Consider the following 18054-nt stretch of genomic DNA (forward strand, 5'->3'; position numbering starts at 1 on the left):
TTGTTGAGCCCCAGTCTAATGCTTTGCCAAGTAAATATATGGGAGTAGGTGTGGATTGTCAGCATTGGGGAGAACCCTGGCCTTTCCATTCTTTGGCAGTGCTTATGAGAACTTTGTATACAGCAGGGGATGACATGACAGTTGCATAAAGAATGCTGTTTTTGCAGGTGCCTGTTACGATACAGTGAACAACATGCTGTGGACCTGCTCGAATGACTATATCGATCAGTGGTGTAATCCTGGGAATCAGGCCTTCCATTACGTCTGCCAGAGACTCGGAGTCAGCCACATCATCACTGAGCCCAGAGGTGAGGCGCACTCAGTCTTATAGGAAGAGATTTTCCCTATGAAATAGCAGCGTACAGCAGCAGAGGAAGTGAGAGCATGGCCCAGGCAACAAAATGGGTCAACAGCCTTCCCTCTTGGAACTTAGAAACCTATCCTTGCTATCTGATTGGTTTATGATTAAGGAAATAAGTGTATAAATAATCGAGCTTTTGAGGTAGTCCATAGACTTTTTTACAGGAAAATCACGTTTCTTCTGCAATTGTCAGAACTTTGGCACAAAAATTACTTCTTTATTTGTACTTGGCCTGGGATTATATGCTCTTATAATGTTTTATATTGATAACTTATTTATACATAAGCTTATATTAGATAGAATTATCAATAAATGATCTTTATATTTCTTAATATTAAGGCTTTTAATATTAAGTTAATTTTTTCCCCCAAAATGTGTTTATTGGCGTGGTTTCCCACTCATCTTGATTTGGGGTGCTTTTAGTGCTGCTTTTCCTCCTGTTGGCTGACAGGACAGTGGAGCAGCCAGCACACAAAACCACCGATTGTGCTCGGCTAAAGAGGGTGGTGATTTCATGGGTTCTGGGCATTTCCCATCCGTGAAGTAGGGATTGGGCTCTGCACCAGGCCGTGTGTTTCCTCTGCTTCTCTTCTGGAAAGGGATGGAGGTGATCCTTAGCGAGAGGTGTGTTGTCGAGAGGCATGTTGTCATGAGGAGGTGTCACTGCCAGAAAGCAACATTAAGTTAATAAGTACTTAAAATCTCCTGGCATTGAAGTCAGCTCTAGTGGTACGGAGGGGTGAGTAGCTCAGCAAATTCTCTCCTATAAAGTAATGATAAAACTGACTAAGTATCAAGACAACTATTTCTAGGCTCTGGAAATTGACAAAGGCATACACCAAACTGAGAAGTGGGTATTCATTTAAAAACAAAACCTGAATTCTGTGGTGGAAGTCTGTGGTGTTCTTAGCTGAGGATGCTCCCATCTCCCACCTCAAGCTTGATCAGCTTAATAATTCCAACAGGTTGGGGCAGATTGTGTAAACCAGCATCTTTATGGCCAGAGGGGTCTGACTTGATTTGGAGCAGAGCATGGGGAAAACACATGCCCGCAGCACTCTCAGCAAAGACTAATAGTATGAACTTGAATTCTATTGTTGTGAGATCAGGGACTCAAAAGACACAGAATCAGTGGGCCCCAGTCTGATGTTAGGATTAACACGTAATCGAAAAGTTTAGTTTTGGCAAAGTTTACCTTCTCTTCAGTTTCCTTGAGTCCTTTTCTCATAGTTCCCAGTGCCCACAGCCCTTTTGCAGCTGTAAGGTTCCTCCACCCAGACCTGCCTCTCCAAGATTACCTGCTTTCCTGTTCTTTTTAGGCCATTCATTTCAGCTCTTTTAGCAGAAAAACAATCTTTTTTTTTGGTACTTTGCCTATTTGAATTTTCACCTCCATTTCCTGAATTTGTTATTATATAAGATGCTTGTCAACTCTCACAAGGTTGGATCAAAGGCTGTTTAGGCTGTGGTGACTAAATGAGGTAAATGTTGAAGTGTTGTGGATCAGGGACAGATGGTGAGTTTTACCATAGAGGAGCCATAGAAGACGGAGAGATTTTATTAGGATGATTACCAGCATGGGCTCTGAGCTGAAATGGCCTGAATTCAAGTCCCAGCTTTACCACTCAATAGCTGTGTGACCTAGGGTGAGTTACTTAACCCCCCTGACTCTTGATTTACTCCTTTACAAAGCGGGGCTAAAATAGTCTAAGTTTATAATGATGTTGTAAGGTAATGCATGCAAAGCATGTAGCTGATTGTTAAGATATAGAAAGGGTGGTAGCTACTTATGCTCTAAAAATAGTGAAAATTCTCAAGTGTTTTCACTCCAGGACTTTGGCAGGGAGAAAGATTCTCTAGCAGTAGCTGAAGAGACTGGCACCAAGATACTCTCTCCTAGTGTGTGTGTGTGTGTGTGTGTGTGTGTGTGTGTGTGTGTGAGTGTGTGTGTGTGTGTGCGTGTGTGTGTGAGTGTGTGTGTGTGTGTGTGTGCGTGTGTGTACACACGCGCACTTTTTGTAGGTCAAAAGACTGCTCTTTAGGGACTGCCTGCAGAGGTGTCTTTCCTCACTGAGTTTCCTTTTTATTTTCTAGAAGAGGCTATAACCACGAATGAGGTTATAAACCAATTATTGCACCACGTTGGTGCGATGTGCATACACCAACTCAATCTTCTTGCTACCAATCCAAATCTTCCAATCACAAGTGTCCTGGGCAAACAGCATCCGATCGAAGCTCACCATCTCAGCAGTATTTGTGACATTATGGAGAAGGCCATGGTTAATGGAGACACCTGTATCATACGCTGCATTCTTGTTGTCTTTCAGGTAAACACACAGTTTTGAGATAAATAAGATATTAGAGAAAAAAAACACACACCTTGGCTTCAGCCAGCTAATTTCTACCAGAAGAACATTTAATAACATTCCTGTTTTGCATCTTACCACATCCTAATCCTAGATCTAGGATTATCATCATATTCATTGCACAGCAGTTAATGGAGTATTGCTATATGTAGTTCATTGTCACTGATCTATGTACAATATTTACTGTAATTATACCATTACACAATAGAAGAGATTGTGGTTAAAAATCTATTCATAAGAATCTCTACATGTATTTTCTCCAGAGGGATAATTTTATCCCCAGTAGAATGAGCATTTTTAGACATGCCCTTTATGTTTCTGTAGGTGGTATTTAAATTTTTCTTCAGCCCACAAACTGAAAGGAATCGAGACATCATTCGACGGTCAGGATTGCTTCTTTGGCAGCTGTTGATGGCACCAAAAGATCAAATTTGCCCTGAAATTCAGAAGGAAGTCTGCCTTGCCATCAGGTAATCAAGTAATTTTCATAGTGCTCTCTTCAAAATGCTTCCCTTGCATTGCATCATGATCTTCCCGGCCAGCTGGTATCATAGACATCTCTTCCCCCATCCCATTCATCAGGACCTCGTGAACAGAGGATAATTCAACTGGACAGAGGCTATGGCCCCACTCCCAGAGGACCCATGCCATCTGTGTACCTAACATCATCATTGGATCTTAAAAAAAAAAAGACACAAAAAAACCCCTTTAAGTGGATGTTTTGATGGTTTATAAGTGGATATTTATCTCTCTTGAGAGAAAGTGTGGCAGGTTGGTTAAGAAGCCAGCTTTGGCAGCAGGCAGATCTAGGGTCTAGTCTTTGCTCTGCCATTTACTGGCTATAACCTTAAGTCCTCTGTTTCCTCAGTTATAAAATGAGTATAAAAATAGGTTTGTGAGATTTTAATAAGATAAGGCTCAACAATGTTAACCTTTTAAAAATCTACTTAAAACCTTGTTAGTCAAGAGGGCAGAGTTTATGGACCATTTTCTATTGTCATTTAATATACACATTAGTACAATGAGCTTTTATCCAGGAATATAGCCTTATTATGACCAAATATAATTTAGTGACCAAGAGAGAAGTAAGTGTTTGGTCTGGAAGTACCATATGACAGGGGTGAGCAAAGGGGAGGGCAATTTTTCCTTCCACAGTAGCTCATGCTTTGGGTCTCTTTTTGTTGAGACCATTAAGGCAAAAATTAAAATCTAGAGCCACAAGACAGCTTCTGGGGCTGATGGTTATTACCTTTCACTATCTTGATGGTGGTGATGTTTTCATGGGTATATACATAGGTTAAAACTTACCAATTGTATACTTATTATATGTTAAATCTCATAAAAAAAAGAAAAAGAAAAAATTCTGGTGCTATTTGCAATACCATTTTTGGGAAAAGCTGAGAATTAGAAAGTCCCCTTCTCAAAAACTATTTTGGAGGGCACAATCTGCATATATAGCATGTTTGACTCCATTGATTTTTTTTTTTTTATAGCTCAATTCTCTTTAACTAGTTCTGCATCTGGCCTCATTGAAGTTATTATTTTGGTAACTCACAGACAAGAGAAAGATAGGGAAACCATCAGTGGACAATATCACAAGATGAATTTAGATTCAGCTGCTTTTTAGTGATGAACTGTCCCTCAGAGTGCTATGTAACCAAACTGGCATGTTTATAAAAATAAAAATTTAAATAGAGTTTGGGCTTTCTAGAACATTTGTCTAAAAGCATTTGATTTTTCTGTCATTTCAGCTCTGGTTTAAATATATTGTACCCAGGTGAAACTGAAATCAATAACTTACTTAAACTGGTCTTAACAGAAGGTGAGAATTATTCTTTAATTATCCTTGAACTACCATCCTTTTTTGTCCCTAAGGAAACAACTGGATAGTAAGATAATAGATTTTTCCCCCTTAATATCTGTTAGTCAGCATTAATTTTTTTTAAAATATATTTTATTGATTTTTTACAGAGAGGAAGAGAGAGGGATAGAGAGTTAGAAACATCGATGAGAGAGAAACATCAATCAGCTGCCTCTTGCACACCCCCTACTGGGGATGTGTCCACAACCAAGGTACATGCCCTTGACCGGAATCGAACCTGGGACCCTTCAGTCCGCAGGCTGACGCTCTATCCGCTGAGCCAAACCGGTTTTGGCAGCATTAATTTTTAAAATGTATCTGCACATATGCCAACACTTCAACTGGATCGGAAACAGAAACCATGTTTTATGTTCCTTCAAGCTCTATAAACCTTTCTCTCTCCTCTGCTTAGAAACTGTACCTGCTTGTAGATTTTTAATGAACATTAAAGATAATGACTTCTTGGGGATCTCTAAGCCAGTTTTTTTCCACATATTAAAATGCAACTTCAGCCCTAGCTGGTTTGGCTCAGTAGATAGAGCGTGGGCCTGTGGACTGAAGGGTCCTAGGTTCGATTCGGACACATGCCTGGGTTGCAGGCTTAATCCCCAGTAGGGGGTGTGCAGGAGGCAGCCAATCAATGATTCTCTCTCATTATTGATGTTTCTATCTCTCTTTCCCTCTCCCTTCCTCTCTGAAATCAATAAAAATATTCTTTAAAAAAATGAAACTTCAAAGTTAGACTGAACAACAAAATTCACCATGCCAAAGACACTGCATTTATAAGCAACATTAATTTAAGGAGTTAGAATTTATACTTTATGATATATCAATGGGGTAACTCCACTTAAATCAGGATGCACCAGTTAAATAAGTCACATTGGCTGTGATGTGTTCTTGCTCCTTGCTTGTGTAAGGTAAGGACAGGTGTTGGGTGCTAGGTTATCGACAGTCTGCTTGTTAAAAAAAACTTTAAAAAAAAATCCTTTTCTAAGTGTAAGTACCAGGGTTGTTTATGGAGCTTTGTTCTGTGTTAGGAGAGAGAAACAGTGGCCTCTCCCAGCTGCGGGATGTGATCCTAACCAATTTAGCCGAGCAGCTTCAAAACAACCGATTTGGCAGCGAGGACGATGATCATTACAGGTGACACCAGTTATCTTGTCACTGCTAGCTTTTTGTGTTTTTCTCAGTAATAAATTTACACTTAAATGTGATCAACTTTAGTCTCCTATAGTATCTAGTATAGCTAGATGGTTAAGTTTAAACCATAGATCAATCGTAAGACAATCTAACAGTTGCCATTTAGCACATTTCAGTTTTATCTGTAATGTAACTTGGGCCTAGGGAAATTTATCATTGTTTCCCAAATTGCTGGTTTGTGAGAGGGTGAGGGTGTGGTTAGAACTAGTGAGGGGAGAAAGGTGTTGGTTTTCTTTGCTGTTTATAAGATACTTGGATTAGGTTCTTGGGTACCATTTTGTTCCTATTAGTTTGATTTAGATAATATACCCAGCTGTTAGCATCATTAGTAAGATGATTTGCTTCCAGAACCAATTAGCTTTGTATGTTCTATTTATCATCTTATGCCAGTTGTATAAAATGTATCATCTTATTACTAAATCATCAGTATCTTATTGTTACATTTTTCCTGCATTTCAAGACTAAATGATGAACTTTTACACTACATTCTGAAGATTGTTGTACGAGAATCCTGTATCTTAATCACCAAGTGCCAAACTGTTTCTAAAGATGATTTTCAAAAGCTCCTTTCAACTGTGCCTGTAAGTAAAAATGTATTTATCCAGTTTGATTGTTCTAGAATTTAGTTGTAATTTTGATGTCGTGAGAGGAGGTGAGTGCGTGTCCACCTACTCCACCATCTTGACCAGATCTCAGCAAAAATATTTTTAATGAAAGTAAAATTGAACCCAGTGTTTCTGTTTTCATTTTACTATGTTGAGGTGTGTGCGTACAGGGTGGACATAATTGATGAAGGTCCATGGATGGCTGTGCTTGTCCTGGAAATGTAGAACTAAACAAATGCTCTGACATACTTTCTGTACAGATGATGCCTCATGCTTTAAGTGTCTTGTTTTTGTTCTGTTTAAAATAGTGAGGATTTTTCCCCCTGTTAATTTGAAATTTAGCATTGTTTTCTAAACTGCCAGTGTTTTACAGAGACTGATAAGAACCAAAAATTCTTTTAAGGATTTTGGTAGAGTCTTCTTGAATGGAGGGGAACGAGGGTGGGGAAGAAAATTTTTAAGAGGCAAAAATTCAAGTATGTGAGTGATTAGTGAGGCAGAAAGTCATGGTAAATGTATTAAATTATGTATCAAAAGCCAAGTGGAAAAAATCACCTGAGAAACTAACTTGGTCTGTTTTCTGTACTCTCTCTTTTGCTTTCCTTGTGGAAATGTTTTAAAAACATGTGGATCACATGATCCCTTCTTTCAGTAGAATCTAGATCATTTAAATGCCCTTATTTGTATTGAAGGCTGCATCCTCCTGCCTGCGTTATCTGATGGCAGTTCAGAACCACCTTCTCAGTAACACTATTTTGATTAAACCTGATGAGAATGATGACAGTGACAACTCCTTGCAGGGAGAGACATTGAAGGTACAGGTAAACACCAAGCTTTATTCTAACGATGCTTTCTACCCAGCGTGTAAAGCACAGCTTAATTGGCTAAATCTCTGTGTATTATGATGTCGGATTTCACCATGTAGCTTATATTTTTGTGAGAGGTTTTATTGAGCCACTCATTTCATAGATTTTTATGTCATTCCACAGTGGTTACCATATTTGTGACACTCTCATAATGTGTCATTCCATGTGCTCCTGTCAGTCTTTTCATGCCTTTGTTCATTTTTCTCTTTTTTAAAGAACTATGAAATATGGCTCTTACAAGTGATCTCATATGCACCTGAAAGTTTTATTTATATATATATAGAAATATAAGTAAATCCAGGGGCATAACACTTTAAACAACTTTGACATTTTGGCTGGTTTATTATATTCTCTTGATTCAAATAACTTTAAAAAGATGATAATTTTCTCACTATCTTCATATTGAATAATTTTGAACCTTATATGGTTCATTTCATTTTCAGTAATTATTTTTAAGTTAGCTTCTGTGTAAATTCAGTAATTTGTTTGTACATGGCAATTTATAGCAGTCCAACAATTTTTAATAGCGTTGTTATAATTTTAACAGATGCTCAAGGCTGTATTTGCATTGTTCTTCAGAATTTCATCTTTGTGGGACAATTAGAGAAATCAGTAAAAAATTGCTTCTTCCCTAAAGTGTTGACCAAACACAGTGAAAAATTAACCAAGGAAGCCATAGTTAAAGATAAAATTCATTACACTTTGCCCTTTTCTTACTCCTTGATGTATATGTACTATGTAAATCATACACGTGCTAGTTCATATTTATGAGTTTATCTCATTATATAATCAGTTTTTAAATAGGCAGAAATGCATGAATAAATCATTTAACTTGCTGATACTATTCATTACCTTCTCTTGCCTTAGTTTCCTAATCAGTAAAAAAGGACAATAACATCTCTGTTGTAAGGTTGCTGTGAGCATTAGAGACGAGACATGTAAAATACCTGGCACTGTGCTACCGCCAGGTGTGCAGTCAGCAGATGACGGCTCAGATGGTCAGTACCACTTAAATGACGCTTTATCTCGTCTGGTCAGTTCAGAATTCTCTTTCTCTTAATAACACCAAAAAAAGAAAGAAAAAGACCCCACAAAATTCCACAATGAAAACCAGTGTTTTCTATTTGAAAGGCTAAAGTTTATAAATTCTTAACCCATGGAAAGAAATAATCTTGGTAAAGGCAGAATAGACTGGCTTGTTTAGCATTTCTGGGAAAAATAAAAAACACAGATTTCATCTAATGGGTTACTTTGGTTATATTTTTTTTAATAGAAAATAATTGTAAACTAAACATTCCTATGATCTTAACTAGTGTTTCTTACATTATTTAGTATTTGTATTCCCATGAACTCTCTAATAATTACTTTTAATGCTTAATAGCCTGATACTTTAATTGAATTTTTAGCTCAAGTGTAATGGTTTAAAACATTAAGGGAAAAGGTCACTTGTACTGTTTCAGAATGTTGTGTTTTTGTCTCATTTTACTCACCGCCTCTACATGCGCCTTTTACTGTTCTGTTTTTCTCTTTAGCTATCCTCATACTACCCAAGGCACTCTTCCACGGGACAGTTTCTGGGCTGGCCACCGGGAGCTCCCTTGTGCTGGAGGGGATGGGAGAAATGCCTTTCTCCTGGGGACTCGTGTGCTTCCCCACCCCCACCCCCACCCCCTCCCGGGAAATACTGCCTATTTCTGTCAGCACTCCCGACCTTGGCCTCCCAAATCAAATTGCCACTTGCCATCCTAGCGTAACTTACTGCTTTGGGCTTATTCTGGCCACCTCATTATTTAATTTGGAAATGCATCATAAAATATGTCATTTCATGTTGTCATTGTGAGTGCATGTTCAACACAAAGCTTAAAAATAACACTATGGTATTTTCTACCTAGGAGCTCAAGGTCAGTATTCTGGCTCTTGCCACCCAGATCCTGACTGGATGTGATGAAGTGTTGGAAATGCTACAGCAGGTCACAACCGCCCTCATAAATAGTGACATACCTGACCGTGAGCAGAGGTGAGGAAATGGATGGTGAACTGTGACCTGCTGCCCTTCAGGAAGAAGAACTTGCTTATGAAAGTGAAATCTTTTATCAGATATTCAGTTAATATACAGGGTTTTTGTGAGAATAAGTTGAAAGGGCACGTGTTTCAAAGCCAAGTGCAATTGAACTCTTTAATGGTGCTTATAGGTATGATTGGGCTAACAGCCATGAACTAAGGGTAGCAAGGTTGTGGGGGTAGCATCGCCTCTGACCTTCAGATCTTGTACCTTCGTTAGTCCCCAGCTCAGCACCATGGGGACTTGGTTTCTCATGATAAGTGCCTTAGGGAGGTAGCAGTGACTTAGTGATGCAGATAATTAACTGCTATGCAAAGGGTAACACTGACATGATATCTCAGATTTTACTGTAATTTTACTGCTCCAGACATAGGAGTGACCTATATAGAGGATAAACATCTCATTCCCAGGAATAAAGCTTTTTCCCAGTCCTTCCCATTAAAATTTCTGCTGTGGTTTGCTGTTAAAGATGACTTACATACCGTGAGTGTTGATGGTTTTAATGTTAGAGATGCTGCTCTAGAACAATCCTGCAGTGTAACTTTTCCTCCAGGCACCCATCTGTCCCCACGTCCCTGATTCTGAGCCTCTCCCAGAGAGTAGGTGGGCAGGTTGGAACTGAGCAGTGTTGCATTTGGGCTTGTGGTACAGATCTGCCCTGGGAGGAGGTGCAGTCTGAGACCCTGGGAGATCGGAGCTCTGTTTCTCGTTCCAATCCCAATATCCTGAGTAGTCTTAGAGAATTACCTAACCCACATCTTTCTTTGGGTAAGTCATATCTTAATTCTTCCAGCAGAAGATTAGGATGTTAAGAATATGACTAGGTGCCTTAGCTGGTTTGGCTCAATGGATAGAGTGTTGGCCTGCGGACTGAAGGGTCCCAGGTTCAATTCCGGTCAAGGGCACATTGCCCGGATTGTGGGCTCGATCCCCAGTTGGGGGTGTACAGGAGGCAGCTAATCAATGATTCTCTCTCATCATTGATGTTTCTATTTCTCTCTCCCTCTCCCTTCCTCTCTGAACTCAATAAAAATATTTTTTTTTTAAAAAAAAGAGGCATTGCAAATTCTTAAAAAAAACGTGTCTAGGTAATCATTTCACAATATACAGATATGTCAAGTCATTACATTGTTCACTTTAAATTGATACAATTTTATATGTCAATTGGATCTCAATAAAATGGGGGGGTGTGATTTTAAAGTCAAATGAAAAATCTGCCTGCCTCTGCACCCCACACGAGCCAGTTTCTCTAGGCAAAAGTGGGGATTACTTCTGTGGGCAGGTGAACTGTGGTGTAGCCACTCATTTTCTTGCTGTCAGAGACTCAGGGCAGCCCCAGAGCCAAGGGAGCTGTGCAGGTGGCAGCTACCTACAGAAGCCATTTGCCCACCTAGAGGACCCACTTATAAAGTGCTTCAGAGGTGCCATGAAATTCACCATGTAAACATTTTGTGTGTGCAAAATCATAGGTTGAAGATGAAATCTATTATGAGATTTCTGTTTCCTCCCTCAGTAGTAGAAGATGGGAGATTTGTGGATTGAATTGCTGTCAACTATAAGTGCTTCACTAATTCAAGAGAATTTGTCAGATAAAGATGATGTCAGTTGCTTTTTCACATGCTGGGAGATTACATAAGCAGTGTGTTTTCTTGAAATTTTTTTGTAGGTTAAAAGGCTTGGAACAAGTTACTAAAGCTACCATGCTTGGTCACCTTCTTCCAGTGCTACTGACTTCCCTGATGCATCCAAATTTGCAGACTCTGATCATGGCCGACGCCCTGATGCCTCAGCTAGTGCAGCTGGTACTCTATACCAGTCAGGTATGATCCTTGGTGTGCCAGCGGGAACTGTTCTGCGGCCTGTGCATTCGCTGAAGGCAGAATAAATATAACCATGTCTCTCAGAAGCCAAGGGAACTAACGATGGAATGAAGAAAAACATCGTGTCTTAAAAGTAAACTGAAACGTTAAGGGAAAACATTTTATTTGTTTGACTAAATTACTTACTGCAATCTTTTAGCAAATACTAATTGCTGGTCAGCTGTAAAAGTGCTAATCTACAATGCTACTGAGATCCTGCCATGATATTTCGTCTTCTGAGTTGTTGGTGGCTATCGGTAACCAATATAAATATGTTCCATTCCAGCGTTAATTAAAATAATGTTAAGTGGTCTAAGTAGCAAAGCATTTTTTAGTGAAAGAGGGCAGACTAGGATTGCAAAAAGATGATTTAAGTGATAATTCTAAGTTTGGCTCTGGTACCATCCAGATAACTGATGTAAGCACTTTAAGACATGATGATGGTTTTGTGTTTCAGACGGCTTTGCTGCTTAAAACCCAGTGTCCAGTTTTTGCCGAGGTGGGCTGTTCCCCATGTGGTGCATCAGACCAGAAGGGCAGGCTGTTCCCTGATGAGAGGTGAGCGATGCTGCTTCCTCGCAGGAACCCCTGCCTTGTTTTCTTCTGGTGAAAGCCTAGTGCTTCTTTTACAACAGTGATTTTTAGCAAGGATCATCTAACTGAAAAAAGAAAGAGAATTCAGGGTCAAAATTTTACAGATAATTATAGAATTGCTGTGTAGTCTTATAGGAGCAGGTTAGAATAAATTTCCCCACAGATCAAGAGATTAGTTCAAAATTGACAAATTGTCAAATATTAATGATGAGGATGTAAAACATTATGACTTTGGCAAACAGTTTGACAGTTTCTTAAAAAGTTAAACTTATACCAACCATTTGACCCAGCTATTTCACTTCTAGAGAAAAGAAAGCATAGATTCTGACAAAGACTTGTATATGAAGGTCATAACAGCTTTAGTTAGAATAGCCCCAAAACAAGAAACACCCCTAATGTTCATCAACAAGTGAGGGGATATATGCACAGAGTGGTATAAGCATACAATGAAATCCTACTCAGCAATAAAAAGGAATGAACTATAGACATATTCAGCAACTTGGATGAATCTTAGACTACTTATCCTGAGTGAAAGAAGCCAGACCTTCACAAAAGGTATCCTAGATAATAGAAGGCCAAATCAACCAAACAGTGGAACGACCAGTCGCTATGATGCGCATTGACCACCAGGGGGCAGATGCTCAATGCAGGAGCTGCCCCTAGTGGTCAGGGAGCGCTGCTCAGCCAGAAGCCGGGCTCACAGCAATTGTACATCCACCGAGGGCTCCCAGACTGTGAGAGGGCGCAGACCAGGGCTGAGGGCCCCCCTCCCCCCTGAGTGCACGAATCTCATGCACCAGGCCTCTAGTATACTATATAATTCTGTTTATATAAAACTCTGAAAAATGCAAGCTAATTTCCAGTGACAAGAAAGCAAAGAAGTGGTCTCCTGGATTATCAAGAAGGAGGAGGAAATTTCACAGGTGTATCCATATTCTGAACTTACCAAGTTGTACACTTTAAATCAGTGCAATTTATTATATGTAATTACATCTCACTAAAGCTGTCTTTAAAAGCATTGATCAGAAAGGAAGGACTTCTGGATTTCTCTAGAGCAGTATGCTATCCAAGTGAGCTTTGTACAGTAATGAAAATGTGTATTTTTGTCTAGTACTGTTGGTGACAGCCACATGCTGTTATCGAGTATTTGCAATGTAACTAATGTGACCAAGAAATTGAATTTTAAATTGTATTTAATTTAGATTCAATTTAAGTAGCCATATTTGACTAAGTAACTACCATATTGGATAGCACAGAGCTGAAAGAGAAGAAGAGAATTCCACAGCAGCTAAGTGCAGGATTGGGAGTTTGTATCCCACAACCTGGGGCTGTGATGTCCTTGAGAGTTCAATTACAATAGATAAGAGGAACTTCGAAGGTACTTTTCTTTAGTAAAAATTTCAGTACAAAGTAGTTGCATAGACTTATGGAGTTTTCAGCAATTGAGGTTCAGATATCAACAAAAGAAACCTTTATAGGATGCTGGTCCTGTGGGATTTGGAAACTGGCCAATTTAAATGCTTACAGTATCTTCTTTTTTCTTTTTTTTCGGAGTAACTTTAAATGAGAGTTGGTGAGGTGTCCTCTTGGGTATGATTTGAACTTCCACCTTGAAAAAAGAGAGGGAAATGCAAATATATTGTATAACAACAACAAAAGAAAAGAACCTTATATGTAGGATTTTTAAAAATGTTTCTGATCGCCACTGATATCAAGCATTCAAAAGCCACAATGTTGTCATGCTGCATGCTGTGGAAAATTAAAGTGACATTTCTTAACCGTTTATATTTCACTGTGTTAATTTTCTTCTTCCTGTCCTTGCTGCTAAACTCAGTCATGTTCTCTTTGTCTGGTTGTAGAATGCTGGAAGAGAAGGAAGAGCCAGGCTTTCTCACTGGTTTAAAGATTCCTGCTCCATGGGCTGCTGGCAAGACTGTGGAAACAGTCCATCCTGTCAGAGACAACTATAAATTTAAAGAGACTGTCCACATCCCCGGAGCTCGCTGCCTGTATCTTAGATTCGATAGCAGATGCTCTTCACAATATGACTATGACAAAGTAAGCAAGAACTGCTTTAGAATTGGTTCCACTGCTAATAAGCTGATTATCTTTATATGCTTCTTATTTTTCTTTGCTGCTTGTCATCATTCTTGACTTATTTCTGTCTGCAGATATCTCTTAGGAGAACTTACCTAAAATAATGCCTTGACGGTAGTGACTGGGGAGTCAGAAAGCCAGCACCTCTGCGTTCTGAGAGCAGTGTTTTAATGACATGTTGAAAGGGGGCTTTTGTAAGCTTTCGAAGTTTAGATCCGAGTCAAAGGAAACTTTTCTTTCCATTCTGCTTACTGCCTGCCTCCCTCTGTGCTTGGAATTCCTGTAGTCGTGTGTCCATTCATCTAGAAAGGTCTTACTGCCCAATTCTTGGGACTTCTCATGTATCTTTTGGGGAGAAGGTGTCCTTTTAGAAGGGTTTCAGGTGTGTTAGGGCTTGTCTGTGTTTAGGTTATTCTTTGCCATTGTCTCAGGAGACTACACCTCCACATAGACTTCAAGGAGGTATAGTTTCCAACCTGGTGGCCAAACCAAATTATAAGTATAAAGAAGTGTTTAGGACTTGAAATGTTTCTTCTGTTTATAATTGTTACATTATAAATCATTATGCTGAATTTATGAGGAAAGGCTAATGAAATCATGACATGTAACATATAAAAGAACAACTGAAGGATTATCTAATAGCTTTGTACTTACACATGTAGATTGTTAGCTGTCTCTTATATCTCCTCCCTGGACTGTGTAAAGGCAATTGGTCTTACATCCCGGGGGATACTTAGGTTAAGAATAAAAGACTTCTTAACTGTATATACAATGAAATGGTAAAACACACTACTGGCAAATTACAGAATCCTCTTCCCTATTATCTTTAGACTAGTGAAGATTCCCAGATGTCAGGAGGGACTTAAGACTTGCCCCGAAACTCACCGTAGCTGCAAGGAAGAGAATTTAGAAAATAGTCTTTGGTGGGCCATTCAAAAATTAGATTTTTTTAAAAAGTGGCATCAGTCTACACCACTTCATAGCCCCTGGCATCAGCTACCCCCATGTTTTAGATTCAAACGATAATGACTATTTAAAACAGAAATGGAAGAGTTGCCATTTTAGTTGGTGTCATTATGTTTCTCCATTAAAAGCCAGTAATTTGCATCTTCTGGTGGATGCTGACCTGCACCTGCACTAGATACTAGTGTTAAATGTGGAGGTACAGGGATGCTCACTACATGGATAGAAGAAATATCTACTTTTCTAGTGGTCCCGCTGGTGTCAGGAGGGTACAAAGTCACAAAATGATAAGTGTCCAGGACTAAAAGTACAGCTTTTAGATCCAAACTGATCTCTCTGATACAGTCAGAGGCTGTCATAGTACACGTTAGAAGACAGGATTTGGTATTCACAGAAGCCAGAGCCTTATTCTTCCGGTGAGAGTATTTGAATGCCACACGACCTGTAAATTAGAAAAGTGGTTAATTGGATATCAGCGAAGAGCCTTTATTGACAAAAAGTGTTGATACATGAAACTGACCCAAGAAGCAGCCCCTTTCTGCCCAAATCTGTGTCATTTTCTTTTTACACCATGAAGCAACATTCTAAGACTATATGGCTTATTTTCAATTTGTTGCATTTTTTCAAATCCTCATTCATTGAGGTTTTTGGGTTGTTTTCTTTTTTGCTTTTATTTTGTTGTCGTATGAGATATAACCATCTTTTTACCTGTATTTGCTCACTTTATCAATTTTGGGGAGGACTTAAGGGGGCAAACTGTACCTTTTATTAATGAATTATATGTAGTTGTTTAGGATTAAAATAGTTATTTAAATATATATGTATATATGTTAACTGAGTATAACTATTTTAATGTGAAGTGCCCAAGTCAATTAAATTGTGGTAATATTTGTTATTCTGTAGATGCCCTGTAAATACCAATGGTCAATTGCATTCAAACTAGTATCAGTTGTACCTTTAAAAAAATCAGGGAATATTAGTTATATTATGACTCCAGTGCCTGGTTGTAAATGTATTTTTAAACAAACATTTTCTGCAGCCTTTTTATTTGTAGATGTTGTTTTTGTTTTTCTTTTACAGTCTAACAGTATATTTTCTGTTTTGAAGTTGGTGATATACGCGGGGCCTAACACAAACAGTAGGAAGGTTGCTGAGTATGGAGGCAATACACTGGGATATGGCAGCCGTAGTGTCTTAGGAACTGGTTGGCCGAAAGACTTGGTGAAGGTATGGTATCCAGTCACATTCACTTCATAGAAAAGAAAAATGAACTTATATTCCACATGGGCCCAAGTATATTAACGAGAATCCAAAAAAATTTGCCAAGGGGGCTTTTTAAGGTGTGGCTACCTTGCCAGGCCTGTGAAGTCACTACTTCTTTCAAAATGACCCTCCTTTCCCTTGCAGGGTATCAGACCCCTGTCCACTCCAGAGCCTGTCCCACAGGTTACTGCATGGACTGAGGTGGTCACAGCATTTCCTTCACTGGCCACTAACAGGACTGCTAGTTCTTCCAGCTCACTTCTTCTCTGAGATAGGAGACCCTTATAGTGGCTGTCCTGGAACCACAGGGCCATTGAAGTTTAAAAATGTGAAATCAATGTTTGCAGATGAATTTGGGCCTTAGGAGCAAAAATGATGATCCATTCTCAGACTGATAAGATTTGAGCCATGCTCTGTGATCTACCTAGAACATGAATATGAACTGAAAAACCCATTAAGACCCCCAAACCTTTCCCAAGTGTGTTCCCAGAGCCTTTATCTCATATACATTATGTACCCTCTCTAATTCAGTCACAGGCAACGAGTTTCCTCCAGAGGGCTAGTCCCGAGCATCCGACACCAGATCAGCACAGCACTTTTAACTGTTCTCTTTTCCTTTTTGATTCTCATTCACCGTGTTGGTTCTACCACACAGAGCAGGCTCTTCCAGCACTGCCTCTTTGTTCTGCACGACACTGGCCATTTGCTTGCCTTATTGGCACAAGTGAGGTGGTGATGTGAAGAGGGGGGAAGAGGGCAGAAGGAATAGAAATTTGAGGTACTTATTAAAATTATGCTTAAGATTTGATTCATCTTTACTCTGATCCTGCTATTGGCCAGTTGTGATCCACTTCACAGATGACTCGTCCCAAAAGCCACCTGGATAGGAGAGACACCTGAAAGGTTGATGTCCAAATGAGAGGGGATGGAATTTGAATTTAAAAAGCAAGTGAGGAAAGGAGTGAAGTATTGCTGTGGTCCTTTTGAAAGTAAATCTCTGAAATTCATTGCTCTCTTGAAAACTGTGTGTCTTGTTTTTAAAGTGCATTTTCCCCCCTTAAATTTTAAGGTGGAAGGAGATACAGTCACCTTCTCCTTTGAAATGAGAAGTGGCCGTGAACACAACACTCCTGACAAAGCCATGTGGGGCTTTGCTTGCACAGTTCGAGCTCAGGTACTTGACTAACCTCTGCTGTGGACGTAGTACTTTCTCCTTTGTGCCTTGATTACATACATCATATTTGCCTTGGAAGCGGGGCAGAATATGAGTCACTGTTTCATCCATCTCTTCCATTTGAAAGGAGTAGACTGCTGATAGTAAGTAGGGATTTTATGCAATAAAACTAGCTGTGATCTCAGATCCATCTAGCAGCACAGAGAACCATGCGCAGGACTCTGTCTTCGAAACCGGGAAGAGATGATCTACCTCCAGAGTCTTTCCATAGGACGAAGAAAGCTTAGACACTAAGCGTTTGAAGTCTTGGTTTTAAGAGTAGTAGAGTCAGATTATTTTCATTGTAGTCCCAAAGGCTCTTCTTGCTAGACTAGGTCTGTCTCTGATTAATTATTTGTGTTATGCTCTGTGTGCAGGTTTAATCTACTCTTTTTAGCAGTGCATAATAGTTATTTCCCATCTCCCTCTGCCCCCGGAACCTATGTAAAAAAATTATTTTCCCACCTGAAAAAAAAGAAGAGGGAGGAATAGGAGTTTACTAGCCCCTCAAGGTGCCTGATTTGTACAGTGTATTTTAGATTGGAGGATCACTTAAGTTTAAGCAAGCTAAGACTCTCTGGAGTAGAATTCTCTGCTAGAACGTAAGTGCTGAGAGGGCAGGCACTTTGTTTTGTTCTCTGCTGTATCTCAAGCTCCTAGAGCAATGGCTGGTACACAGGAGGTACTCAATAACTATTTATTGAATGAATTCTCTGTCATCATTGACAACATCTTGGTTTGAGC

The 18054-nt window shown here is 39.4% G+C and overlaps 1 protein-coding gene across 5 annotated transcripts in view; it reads left to right on the forward strand.

The window, feature by feature from the left end:
• Window positions 1-18054, forward strand: part of HECTD4 (HECT domain E3 ubiquitin protein ligase 4) — a 153112-nt gene that overhangs the window by 65299 nt on the left and 69759 nt on the right. For 2 of the 5 annotated variants that reach the window (XM_079762554.1, XM_079762555.1), the window contains exons 11-23: window positions 168-308; window positions 2456-2688; window positions 3052-3197; window positions 4479-4549; window positions 5626-5731; window positions 6249-6369; window positions 7086-7214; window positions 9152-9276; window positions 10988-11141; window positions 11638-11738; window positions 13634-13832; window positions 15915-16061; window positions 17167-17271. In XM_079762554.1, coding sequence (XP_079618680.1) covers window positions 168-308; window positions 2456-2688; window positions 3052-3197; window positions 4479-4549; window positions 5626-5731; window positions 6249-6369; window positions 7086-7214; window positions 9152-9276; window positions 10988-11141; window positions 11638-11738; window positions 13634-13832; window positions 15915-16061; window positions 17167-17271 — 1778 coding nt within the window. The remainder of the gene's footprint in view (window positions 1-167; window positions 309-2455; window positions 2689-3051; window positions 3198-4478; window positions 4550-5625; window positions 5732-6248; window positions 6370-7085; window positions 7215-9151; window positions 9277-10987; window positions 11142-11637; window positions 11739-13633; window positions 13833-15914; window positions 16062-17166; window positions 17272-18054) is intronic. The other 3 variants (XM_079762556.1, XM_079762557.1, XM_079762558.1) reach the window with 3 other exon arrangements.

Source organism: Cnephaeus nilssonii (genome assembly GCF_951640355.1).
Source record: "Cnephaeus nilssonii genome assembly, chromosome: 22".
Classification (NCBI taxonomy): domain Eukaryota; kingdom Metazoa; phylum Chordata; class Mammalia; order Chiroptera; family Vespertilionidae; genus Cnephaeus; species Cnephaeus nilssonii.